Source organism: Leucoraja erinacea, chromosome 13 (assembly GCF_028641065.1).
Source record: "Leucoraja erinacea ecotype New England chromosome 13, Leri_hhj_1, whole genome shotgun sequence".
NCBI lineage: Eukaryota > Metazoa > Chordata > Chondrichthyes > Rajiformes > Rajidae > Leucoraja > Leucoraja erinaceus.
In genome coordinates, this window is record NC_073389.1 from 38211061 (window position 1) to 38223785 (window position 12725).

The window sequence follows — 12725 nt, forward strand, 5'->3', positions numbered from 1 at the left end:
ACATGTACAGGAGTATGAAGGAACTGCAGATGCTGGTTTAAACCAAATATAGACACACAATGCTGGAGTAACTCAGCAGGACAGGCAGCATCTCAGGATAGAAGGAATGGTTAACGGTTTGTATCGAGACCCTTCTTCAGCCAGATATCAGGGGGGAGGGAGATAGATAGATAAGGAAGTGTGAGGGTATAAAAACAGGGCAAAGGGAATGGAGATCAAGGAAAATGTAGAATTGATCATTGTTAGCTGGGAGAAGGTAACAACAAAGCAAATGGAGACAAAATGTAGTCAGAGACAGTAAGAACACAGACAAAATGTATAGGTCTTCTTTGCTTCCTGAGACCCAGCAACGAACCAACAGATTGGGAAAAAGTGAGGTTGAATGGGAGTCAGCATATGAACACCACTAAACACTGAGCACTCACAGGAAAGGACTTGTTACATGAGAAGTTACAGTACTATGCATCAGAATTGGTAGCAAGCAACTGCCTGAGATCAGACCTCAGTCAGTGAAGTGCATTTGAAAGAAACATTTCCCTCACTAGTTACATCCATCTACTGGAGGAGGCTTTTACCTGAGCAATCATGGAGTACATTGAAACTTAGGTGCCTGATTTGACAGGAGAGTACTCCAAGCCCCGCGACCCATCATTACCTAGGATGTATGCAGTTTGCCAGAGTATCAAAAAAAATTCAAGTAAAAATTGCACATTTATAAATAGTAAAATATATTTAAGTTTGCAAAACATCAGGTAATAGCTGCCAATTTTTTTAACAAAGGAGTAGCTTTTAAGCAGCATCTTAGATGAAGAGCGAGGCGTGGAAAGCAAAAGAGGTTTAGGGGTTAGCATCCTAGGTGGAAAGCAAAACATAGCACCAGACTGTTGCTCAAAACCATTTCTACTGGTTGTGTTTATGTTGAATCTAAATAAATGAAAGAACTACTCTTGCCATTCCAAAGCTAATTAAATTAAATAATTTAAACAGAAAATGGCTTTTATATATAGATGCAAGTTTTTATTTTGTCAGAGTCATAGTATCATACAGCATGGAACCAGGGCCCTCAGCACTACGAGTCCATTCTGACCAAAATGCCCCATCTAAGCTAGTCCCATTTGCCCGCGTTTAGCCTAGATCCCTCCAAATGTTGCTTTTTTATCTGTCGGTCTAAGAAAAATCAATTAAAATTTGTCAAACTTCTCATTATAGCGAACACACTCGAATCACAGCAGAGGTCCCAGCACAGATTCCTATTGAACACCACTAGTCACAGACAGATTGACACACTTCCACCCCAATTCTTTGTCTTCAATGGACAATTCAGTTATGAATGAAAGTTACCAAGTTACAGTGGATTCCATGCATCTTAGTCTTCAGGATTAGCCTACCATGAAGGACTTTATCAAATACCCTACTAAGATCCATGGAGACACCATCAACTACCTTTCACCCATCAATCACCTTCATCACCTCCTCAAAAAACTCAATCAAGTTACTGGCATGACCCTGCCTTGAACAAAGCCACTCTGACTGTCCCTAATGATCTTACTTACAAATGGTCTTATGTAAAGTTTTTACAACCTTATCGCACCACAAAGCACTTGGCTGTTCATGCATTACTTTTGGAGTGCTATTACTTAAGAGGATGTGGCCAATATTGCAGCCAATTTGTACACCACAAACAGAAATGGGACATTTAATTAGATAGTAAAGATCGTGCAATGAATGTTGTCATAGCCATTGGGAGGTTCCTTTTCCAATAGAAGTGTTTGGGCTGTTTAGTCAGCTTGTTTTAACTTGTACAGAATCAAGAATCGATGTTTAAGAATGAAATTAAAGGATCACATACTGTAAATGGACAATATACGGACAAATAAATGACAACAAAGTTGTCCTTTTAAGGCAGAGACGAGACGATTTTTTTCCTCTAGAGGCTTGTGAATCTTTGGAATGTTCTATCTCAAAGATTAGTGGGAGTAGAGTCTTTGAGTATTTTTATGGCAGAGGTAAATCAATAAACACCGAGATCAAAATTACTGAAGCTAGGTAGGAAGGCAGATGAAAGACAATAATCATATTAACTGTGATCTTATTAAATGGCAGGGCAGGTTGAGGGGCCGAGTGGCCTCAACCTGCTCATATGACCTTGCTTCAAAATGAAGCTCTTCTGACAATACTGAGTTCCCTCCAACCACAACCTACTCAAGACCAACAAAAGCAACCCCTTCTAACATTGAGATGCCAGCGGCATACTGCGGTACACTTACCTTTGGAGTGGTGTGCTGGACATGATACATACAATGACCAGACATGATTTCTTTAAAATATATAAAATATCATAATACAATGGGTTGGGGAGGAAATAACAGTGTTGGAAGTGTTAGAAGTTCTATGAGGAAAACAAAAGACTTACTCAAAAGCTAGGTAGGTCACCAGTGTTACAGCCAGCAGAATTGAGGACAGGCCACAGCCTATATACGTAATGAAAGTAAGGATCTGGTTGTTCTTTGCATCGATGTTAAAATCTCTGGAAAGAGCCTATGGAAACAACAGCAAAATTGGAGTTACTACAATGTTACATTCCATGGAGTTCATCTTGGCAGGTGTCGGCAAAATAACTCCATGCTATACCTTTTGTTAAATCATTATTTGAGTTATTTGTGTTTAAACATTTAATTTCTCCATCCAACATTTCTCTATGTACTGTTTTAATGTGGGTATCTGCCAGCTTCTTTTAAATAGGTATGCAGCTTGTCAGCTATTTATCCGCTGATGTCCTCAATGGCAATTAGATTTACAGTCTCTGGTAAAGACATTTGAGAGGAGATGAGGAAAAGAATCATAATGGGAAGGAACTGCCGATGCAGGTTTATACCAAAGATAGACACAAATGGCTGGAGTAACTCAGTGAGTCAGGCAGCATTTTGGGGGTAAAATGATAGGTGATGTTTTGCGTCAGGACCCTCCTTCAGACTGACCTGAATCATCACAGATCCTTTTTCTCCAGAGATAGCTTTCCAGATCTGCTGAGTTACTCCAGCACTTTATTTCTATATGAGGAAAATACTTGTCTACTTGAGGCTGTTCGTGATGTGGAATTCATTACCAAGAGGGATTAGAGGGGCAGAAAATCCTCACCATATTTCAACAGTACATGAAAAGCTGTGACCTGCAGACACTGTAGATCCACTGCTGGGAGGTGGGGCTAGGTTCAGACCTCTTTAAACTGTAGGTCACAATGAATTTTCTATGATTCTATCCATGAATGGTTCTAAGGCTTCTAAACCGCAACCGTCAATCCTCTTTACAAGATCACAATTCTGTAGCCACTCGAAAAATCTGCCTGGGAATTATTTCTTACCATGATGCAGATCCTTCCCAGGTTTCAACACCTGAGCAAATTGCAGCCTATACAGAAGAGCGAGCATTTGGGATACGAGCAGGATGGATTTGCCGGCAGCTGCTAGCATCTTCTGCTGGGTGGGAACTCAGTCTGCAGCACTATCCGAGTGGTTGAGTTAAATAACCTGATATAGCTATGCTTTGCCTTTGGCTGGCTTCTGGTTTTACTTCAATATCTTGCCAGGCAGCTGCATTTCTGATTTGCAAAAAGTCTCGGATACATAAAGTTCACAAGAAAGGGACTCTTGGGAGGACCCGTAATCTCAGTAAAATGCCCAATGTAAAATTGATGTTCCATGCTAGGATTCTCCCAAACTCTTCCTCTCCAGCCCTCCAAAAAATAATCAGTTTCAACGTTCAAGAATCAGAGGGTATGGGTTTAAGGGGAGACTGGCAGCATTTAATAGGAGCCTAAGGGGCAACCTTTTAACTCAGGTGGGTATATGGAATGAGATGCCAGATGTTGAGGCAGGTTGTATAAAAGCATTTAAAATATACTTGGATATGTGCATCGATAGGAAAGGTTAAGAAGGATAACGGCCCAATCTGGGCAAATGAAACTAGCTTAGATGGGGCATCTTGTCGGCACAGACAAATTGTGCAATGGGACCGCTTTTGTGCTGTATGACTTTTTGACTATATGACTAACTTTGTGAGTTCAACAATTCGCTGGTTATGATATTAACCAGCCTCAAACCACAGGTTAAATATTGCAAAACATCCAAGCTATAATAAACACCCAAGTTACTATCTTTTTTTTTGTCATAGCTTGTTGTGCGGCATTCTGTGCCCAGTATCAAGTAGAATTATCCTTATATGTTTAGACTTTCATTGGTTAGCAAGGTTCAAAATGCTGAGATCATAAAGGCCTTTTCCAAGTCGGGAAGAATAATAAGATATTTTTATTGGCTATCAAAATTTCAGGCATTTAGCTAGTTAGAATATAACTTATTTTATTTATTTTTAATAATTGTACTTTGAAAATTGTACAGGCATTTCAATCATATGACAAGGCTTGAATTCAGGGCAAGAATTACCTTTGTGATGCAGTTTAGTTTAGTTTAATTAAGTTTAGTTTAGTATAGTATAGTAGAATGGAAACAGGCTCTTCGGCCCACCAAGTCCACGCCGACCAGTGGTCCCCGCACATTAACACTAACCTACACACTGGGAACAATTTACAATTTTTACCAAAGCCAATGAACCTACAAATCTGTACGGCTTTGGAGTGTAGGAGGAAACTGGAGCACCCAGAGAAACATCTCGCAGGTCACGGGGAGAACATACAAACTCCGTACAGACAGCACTAGTAGTTCTTTACTCAGAGAGTGGTAGCTGTGTGGAATGAGCTTCCAGTGAAGGTGGTGGAGGCAGGTTCGTTTTTATCATTTAAAAATAAATTGGATAGTTATATGGATGGGAAGGGAATGAAGGGTTATAGTCTGAGCGCAGGTATATAGGACTAGGGGAGATTATGTGTTCGGCACGGACTAGAAGGGTCGAGATGGCCTGTTTCCGTGCTGTAATTGTTATATGGTTATATGGTTATAGTCAGGATCAAACCTGCTTTAAGGCAGCAACTCTACCGGCGCCCAAATTGTGAAGTCTTTACTCTTGTTCACATACCAGTAAGATTCCAAAGTGTGTGAGATGGTCACATTCACATATTGTCTGATTGGAAGAACTCGATTCTGTTGTGCAACCATCTGAATTCCATCCACCGCTACCATCTGCAAACGTACAAATGTATAGTACATAATTACTATAACCATCTGAAAATAATTTTGCCATTCAAGAAGCAAATCCTCTCCAGGTATCATGCAGGCAGAATGGGTTGTATTAAAGACTACAGAATGAGTTTGATAAATTATAGCATTGGATTGAACAATAACAATGGAAAGTTAATGCAGGAAAGTAAAAGTACTGCTAATGGGGAAGTTAAACAAAATGCTATGCAGATATGAATATGACATGAAGTACTTACTGTTTTTACTGAAGTCCCAGAACACACACTGTACATAAGTATCATTCTGCAATCATAGAACACAATGCAGACAATATTTATTAATTTATCTGGTTCAGAATTAAAATGCAAAATAGGCATGACTTGTATAGATCTAATTATGTATTTTTCCCAACCACAGTCTTCAACTGTGATCAACATATTGAATTTTCTTACAACAAATACTTGGATGTGTATCTCATAAAATGGATTTGGATGAATCATTTATTTTAATCAACCTTTCAGATATCAGACCCTACACATGCCTATTAAAGTCTGTTCAATGGTTCAGTCGGACGTTTGTGGGTTCAATTCCCACTGAAGGACAAAAATCAAGGCAAACCTCAGGATAATGCTGAGGGAGCTGAGGATATCATTTTCTGGGCTGACATACTTAACAGAGTCCCTGTTCTTTTTTAATAAGAGTCCAGGAATTACCCAGGTTCTTCCATTAACATCATTAAAAACTAACTGGTCTGGTCATTATTGCCTGTGGATGCATCTGTGCACAAATTGGCTTTTATATTTCCTTAAAAGCATTTGGGATATTTTGGTTTATTGCATAAAAACACATCCTCTTTTCACTTATTCCCTGGTAAAGAAATGTTTCCTATTTAATTTTCTCGAACAGCATACCTGGTTTAGGTCATGTTCTTGTTTGTATTTATTTTCTCTATCTCCTTAAGTAACTTATCAATCACTATTAGGTCCTTTCAGGAATGCTTCTATTGAAGGCTGAAGAGCCCTCAAGTAACAAAGCACTCTATGTAGTACTTCCGTCCGACAGCATGTGTTATTATTCACAGTCCTTCTCGATAGATTGCACAATTCCAATCATCAGAGCAATTAGAATGACATAAAATGCTTCAGATTGGCAGCTGCACATTCAACCTTAATCAATTTGACATTTAATTATATATTTGACCTGATTTTGTCTCAGCTTCATTGTAGACACATTGAAGGACAAGTCAGATTACTGCTGTAGATAACTGTCAACTATCCCCTTCTTCATTGTCAGTACACAGCACCTGCATCCATGTTCAGAACAGGACAGTACAGCACGGAAACAGACCCTTTCGTCCACGATATCTGTGCCAACCATTATATCAAGTTAAATTAATCCTATGTATTTGCACCTGGTCTATAACCTTCCTTTTTCTGCATACTCATGTTCCTGCCAAAATGCATCTTAAAAATTGCTATTCTACTGCTTCCACCACCTCCCCAAGCGCATTTTATGCATCTGCTACTCTCAGTGTAAATCGCTTTTAAACATTCCTCATACTCATACTTTAAAGCTATGCCTTCCATGATTTGACATTTTCTCCCTGGTGAAAAAATAACTCTGACTATCTACCATGATTATGAATCTCATAATTGTATATCCTTCTATCTGACCTTTCGTCACCTGATATCCCAGAGAAAAAATGCAAATTTGTTCAACCTCTTCTTTTAGTTGAGATTCTCCAATCCAGGCAACAACCTGGTGAATCCTTCTGCAGCCTCTACAAAGCTTCTCAATTAGAACAACATGCTTCAAATGTGGTTGAACCAAAGTTTTATATAGCTGCAAATTGGCTCATCAACTTTTATATGCAATAAAGGCAAGCATGTTGAATGCAATATTTAGGGATTTATTTATTGAATTTAATTTACCAGAAACCAGTCCAAAATAAAAATATTCCTTAATATCTTGTGATATTACATTAAATATATATATTTTAAAATATGATTCTTATATTGTGCTCTATTATAGCTGCAGAAAATTGCCAGCGACCTCTGACTGGGAACCCAGTGCATATTATTTATGGGTATTAAAGAGCAATCATCGATCTTGTGGGCTCAATGCTCACAATGTTCAATACCTCAGTGGGCTCAATGTTCCTGAATAAGATTCGGACTGGGTCCATCAAGTTAGCGATACTAAGGTTTGCAACGCTGGCTCCAATGATGTAACTGTTCAAGATAGTTGTATTCTCCATGCTGGGATCCTGATAACACATGGAACACACTTGTTAAAATGAAAAGAACTGTAAAGTCAGATACAAAGAGTCACATTGTCCCCAACCAATAACTAGATCTCCCTATCGCTAACTCTTTTAATTCGCCTTCCCATTCCCAAGTCAATCTTTTCATCCAGGCGACCTCTATTGCCAGACTTAGGCCACTCACAATCTGGAAGAACTGCAACATATTCTACTTGGGTAGCTTTCCATACAATGATACGAACATTGATATCTCCAAAGTAATACCTCTGCAACTTCCTCTCTTTCATTTGCATATCTCTCCTTCACATGGTAAAAAAAATAAACGTAACACCACGTATGGTGGTGTTCAGTGAAGCAAGTCTCAGAGAAATTCTGGTCCAATTTGAATGAAGCAGGCCATTAACTATCGGTAGTAAAGAAAGCAAACTCAATGCTAGCATTTATTTCAATGGGGTTTGTATACAGAAACAGGGATGTAATGCAGAGTCTCTATAAGGCCACACTTGGAATATTGTGAGCAATTTTGGGCTCCATATCCGAGGAAGGATGTGCTGGCTCTGGAGAGGGTCCAGAGGAGGTTTACAAGAATGATCCCAGGAATGAGCAGGTTAACCTATGATGAGAGTTTGTCAGCACTGGGCCTGTGCTCACTGGAGTTTAAAAGAATAGTGGAAGGCTTAAATTGAGTGGATGTGGAGAGGGTTTCCACTAGTGGGAGAGCCTAGGACTAGAGGCCATACCCTCAAAATTTTAGGACTTTCTTTTAGGAAGGAGATGAGGAGAAATGTCTTTAGTCAGAGGGTGGTGAATCTGTGGAATTCTTCAGAGACTCAGTGGATATTTTTAAGACATAGACAGATAGATTCTTGATTAGAACAGGTGTCAGAGGTTATGGGAAGAAGGCAGGATAATGGGGTTAGGAGTGAGATAGATCAGCAATGATTGAATGGCGGAGTAGACGTGATGTTCCAAATCCCCTAATTCTACTCCTATCACATGACCTTATAATTATTATTAATGAGTCCATTGTATCATCTACCTGCTTATGGAAAGGCAAGGACTGATTAGGGATAATCAGCATGGCTTTGAGGATAGGATATTACGTGATATTCATTACATGAATTTAATTAATTTTTTTGAAGGGTTGGCCAAGAAGATTGATGTGGGAAATACAGAAATCATTGTCTACATGGGCTTCTGCAAGGCATTTGACAAGGTAGGCTGGGCTCGAAGGATGAATCACAGGGGATCCAGGGCAAGCTGGCCATTTGGATACAAAAGATAGACACAAGATGCTGGAGTAACTCAGCAAGACAGGCAGCATCTCTGGAAAGAAGGAACGGATGACGTTTCGGGTCAAAACCAAGCAAGTTGTTTTTCAGACTGGAGGCCTGTAACAAGTAACGTGCCAGATGAATTTTGCTGGGTCCATTGTTCTTTGTTATTTTTTATTAATTATTTAGATATGGATATAGGGGGCATTGTTAGTTGGTGGGCTGATGGCACTAAAACTGATGGTATAAAGAACCATAAAGAAGATTATCCATGATTCAACAAGATCGTGATCAACTTGGTCAATAAACTGAGGATTGGCACCTGGAGTTTAATTCCAAAAAATGCGAATTGTTGCATTTTAGTAAGGCAAACATTTTAGTACTTGCTCAGTAAATGTTAGGGCTCACAGGAGTGCTGTTGAACAGAAAAACCTAAGGTTGCCTTGCCTAAGGTTCAGGGAAAATTTCATTAAATTGAAAAGGGTGCAAAAAAAAGATGTTACTGAATCTGAAAGGTTTGCGTTGTAAGGAGAGGTTGGATAGGCTAGGTCTTTTTTTCGGACGGTAGGAGGTTGAGAAGTCACCTTACAGAGATATATAAAATCACCAGGGGCATAGATAAGGTGAATAATCACAGTTTGTTCTCTAAAACTAGTCTAAAACTAGAGGGCAAAGGCTTATGGTGAGAAGGGAAAGATTTAAAATACACATTTTCACATACAGGATGGTGCATCAGATGCTAGTGGTATCTGATGGCATAAGTTTTAGGAACAGAACTACTCCATTTGGCCCATCAAGTCAACTCCAGTATTCAATCATGGCTGCTCTATGGCTGATCATGGCATCTACCATCAAATACCATTGCATCTGTATGTGGTGCCTCTGTACCACATAGAAAGACCGTAGCAAAGGGGGTTATAATTACCGTATTTTAGACATTTGGCAGGTATACGGATGAGAAAGGTTGAACATTTGGGCAAGGGACTGGCAAGTAGGACTAGCTCAGCTGGACATCTTGGTCGGCAGGGCTGATTTAGGCCAAATAACTTGTTTCCATGCTGTATAGTTCTAAAACTCCAATACCAAAGATAAACAAAAAGAGTAGCTGGAATTCTACCTGGAAGAGTGTTGCTCTTTCATAGAAGGTGAATTGAACTCTTGAAGCTATCTCCTGATCCTCTGATGTCAGGTTGTTCAGTAATGAAGATGGCAGTTTAATAGCTGCAAAGTTTTCTTCAGTGGTTCCTTCATCCAGGGAAACCTGCAAAATGAGACAAATACAGTATTTGCAAAGATCATTGGGACTCGGGGAGCAAGACTGTTTCTTAAGAAGTGTTTGTAGGTTCTGGACAGCAAGTTTCAAGTTTATAAATTTAACAGATATCATTGTAGATTTACATTTCAAGAAATATATGTTGCTGAGGACCATTAAGTTCCAAGCAAAACTTCTTTCTTTTTTGACTCAAACATTTATAAACAAGGTGGAAACTGACTGCACGGTACCTGCAGGTTGGTAATGTTACGGATGCGGAAGTCGGCCCCACCGAAGCCTGTGCCGTTGACTTTGGAAACAGCCAGCGCCAAGGATGATGAGGTGATGTTTACTGATTCAGTTGTGAAATTCAACCTCAGCCCTATCGTGTCCACACTCCGTATCAGTCTAGTGAAGAACAATATCTGTTAGCAGCAGGAAGGATTTTAAGTGTGCAAATAAGCAGAAGAAATAAAGAGTTGGAACTTGTTTTGAGTGGATGTCTACCATTTGCAGGCTGATCAGCACAAATAAATTGTTTGCGTTTTTATCAATATTAATACCAACCCTTACTCCATCGAAAAATGCAGCTTTTTAAAACGTAGATAGAGGAATGCACAGCAAATTATTGAATGTACAAGGTGCTTCCATTGACATTAGACTTTTCCCTTTCATTTGGCCTTCCAAATTGCAACACCTGATGATACAAAAGTGAGTGGTTTTGAAGATAGTGAAGATGGTTGTGAAACTTTGCAGCAGAATCTGGATTGATTGGCCAGGTGGGGTGAGGAATGATAGATGGCATTTAATACAGAGAAGTGTGAGGTGTTGCATTTTGGGATGTCGAACAAGGGCAGGAACTACACATAGAATGATAAGCCTCTGGGGAATTATTGTAGAGCAGTGGGATCTAGGAGTGCAGTTGCATGGTTCCTTGAAGGTCAAGTCGCAGGTAGATAAGATGGTCAACAAAGCTTTTGGCACATTGGCTTTCATCAGTCAGAGTATTGAGTATAGAAGTTGGGAGATCATGTTGCAGTTGTATAAGATGTTGCTGAGACCACATTTAGAGTATTGTGTTGTTCTGGGCACCATGGTATAGGAAAGATATTGTCGAGCTTGAAAGGGTTCTGAGAAAATTTACAAGGATGTTGCCAGGACTAGAGGGAGAGGTTGAGTAGACTGGGTCTCTATTCCTTGGAGTGCAGGAGGATGATGGATGATTTATAGAGGTGTATAAGATCATGAGAGGAATAGATTGGGTAGATGCACAGAGTCTCTTGCCCAGAGTAGGGGAATTGAGGACCAGAGGATATGGGTTCAAGGTGAAGGGGAAAAGATTTAATAAGAATGCGAGGGATAACTTTTTCACACAAAGGGTGGTGGGTATATGGAACAAGCTACCAGAGGAGGTAGTTGAGGCTGGGACTATCTCAACATTTAAGAAACAGTTACACAGGTACATGGATAGGACAAGTTTGGAGGGATATGGACCAAGCGCAGGCAGGTGGGACTAATGTCGCTGGGACATGTTGGCCGGTGTGGGAAAGTTGTGCTGAAGGGCCTGTTTCTGCACAGTATCACTCTATGACCTCACACTTGCCCAGAATAAATTCCATCTGCTATTTCTCAGTCTATATCTGTAACTGATCTATATTCTGCTGTATCCTGCAGCAACCTTCTTCATTATTCTCAACTCCACTAACTTTTGCATAAATTGACAAATTCTGCATTATACAAAAATCAAATGCCTCATCTGGGAACACTTGGGAAGATACCTACATTTTTAGGGTTCTTTGTGGATAGAAATCCACCAACAATACAGATACTCAATAGGATCTTATTTATTGTTCTGTAGATATCTAGGGCATTCCTCGCCTTGGTGCCACTTTGTTATGTTGTGTCGTGGACTTTCTGTGTTTGTGCTTTTTTTTTTAAATTCTATTTTATTTTTTTAATATGTTTTAATATTTATTATTTATTTATTTTTATGATACTGACTGTAAAGGGAAATTCATTTTGTTGTCTCTAATTGAGACAATGACAATAAATTTAAATACAATACAATCAATGAATGCCTAAAGGTTGTTGTGCTGTACAGCTATCTTCACCTCTTGTCATACTGCAGTTTCCATATTGTGCTCTACAGCTGCTGTGTCGCCTTTGTCAAACTGAAGCTTCCATACCTGTAGGCGTTTTTCCAACAGGAACTATGAGCCTGGATTGGTGGGAGATCTTCCCAATAGTCCCTCAAACCTCAATCCCCTGCTCACACCATGCTCATACCACTCCCACACCTCTCAGTTCTACTCAGCCTAGAGTTTCTCCACTGCTCAGGTTCAACTCCTTGTGTTGGAGGCTATCCCATCTCGTGGACAAGCAGCCTCTCAAGCTGGCTGCGTGCTGGTTGTGATGTGAATATAAGATCATGTGATAGGAGCATTAGGCCATTCTGCCCATCAATCATGGCTGATCTATCTCTCCCTCCTAACCTCATTCTCCTGCCCTTCCCATAACCTCCGACAACTATACTAATCAATATAAAAGCTGGTAACTGCGCCCGGCTGTTAAGTTTGACAGAAGCTCCATTTTCTTGGTGTCTTCTGTTTAGTAATTTTCTTGGAGATCATCAGTTTCTTCCCATACTCTAATGACATACAGGCATGTAGATTAATTAGATTGGCAAATGTAAAAAATGTGCCTAGTGGGTGCAGGATAGGATTAATATGAGGGGATTGCTGGTTGGCGCAGACCCAGTAAGCCCAAGAGCCTGTTTCAGCGCTGTATCTCTAAACTAAACTACAGGT

The 12725-nt window shown here is 39.8% G+C and overlaps 1 protein-coding gene across 8 annotated transcripts in view; it reads right to left on the bottom strand.

Moving 5' to 3' along the window:
• The window catches only part of LOC129702883 (adhesion G-protein coupled receptor G2-like), a 124132-nt gene that overhangs the window by 22144 nt on the left and 89263 nt on the right, over positions 1 to 12725 (bottom strand). For all 8 annotated transcript variants that reach the window (XM_055644946.1, XM_055644949.1, XM_055644953.1 and 5 more), the window contains 6 exons: positions 10170 to 10326; positions 9784 to 9927; positions 7270 to 7395; positions 5387 to 5432; positions 5029 to 5132; positions 2414 to 2538 (listed from right to left, as the gene is read on the bottom strand). In XM_055644946.1, coding sequence (XP_055500921.1) covers positions 2414 to 2538; positions 5029 to 5132; positions 5387 to 5432; positions 7270 to 7395; positions 9784 to 9927; positions 10170 to 10326 — 702 coding nt within the window. The remainder of the gene's footprint in view (positions 1 to 2413; positions 2539 to 5028; positions 5133 to 5386; positions 5433 to 7269; positions 7396 to 9783; positions 9928 to 10169; positions 10327 to 12725) is intronic.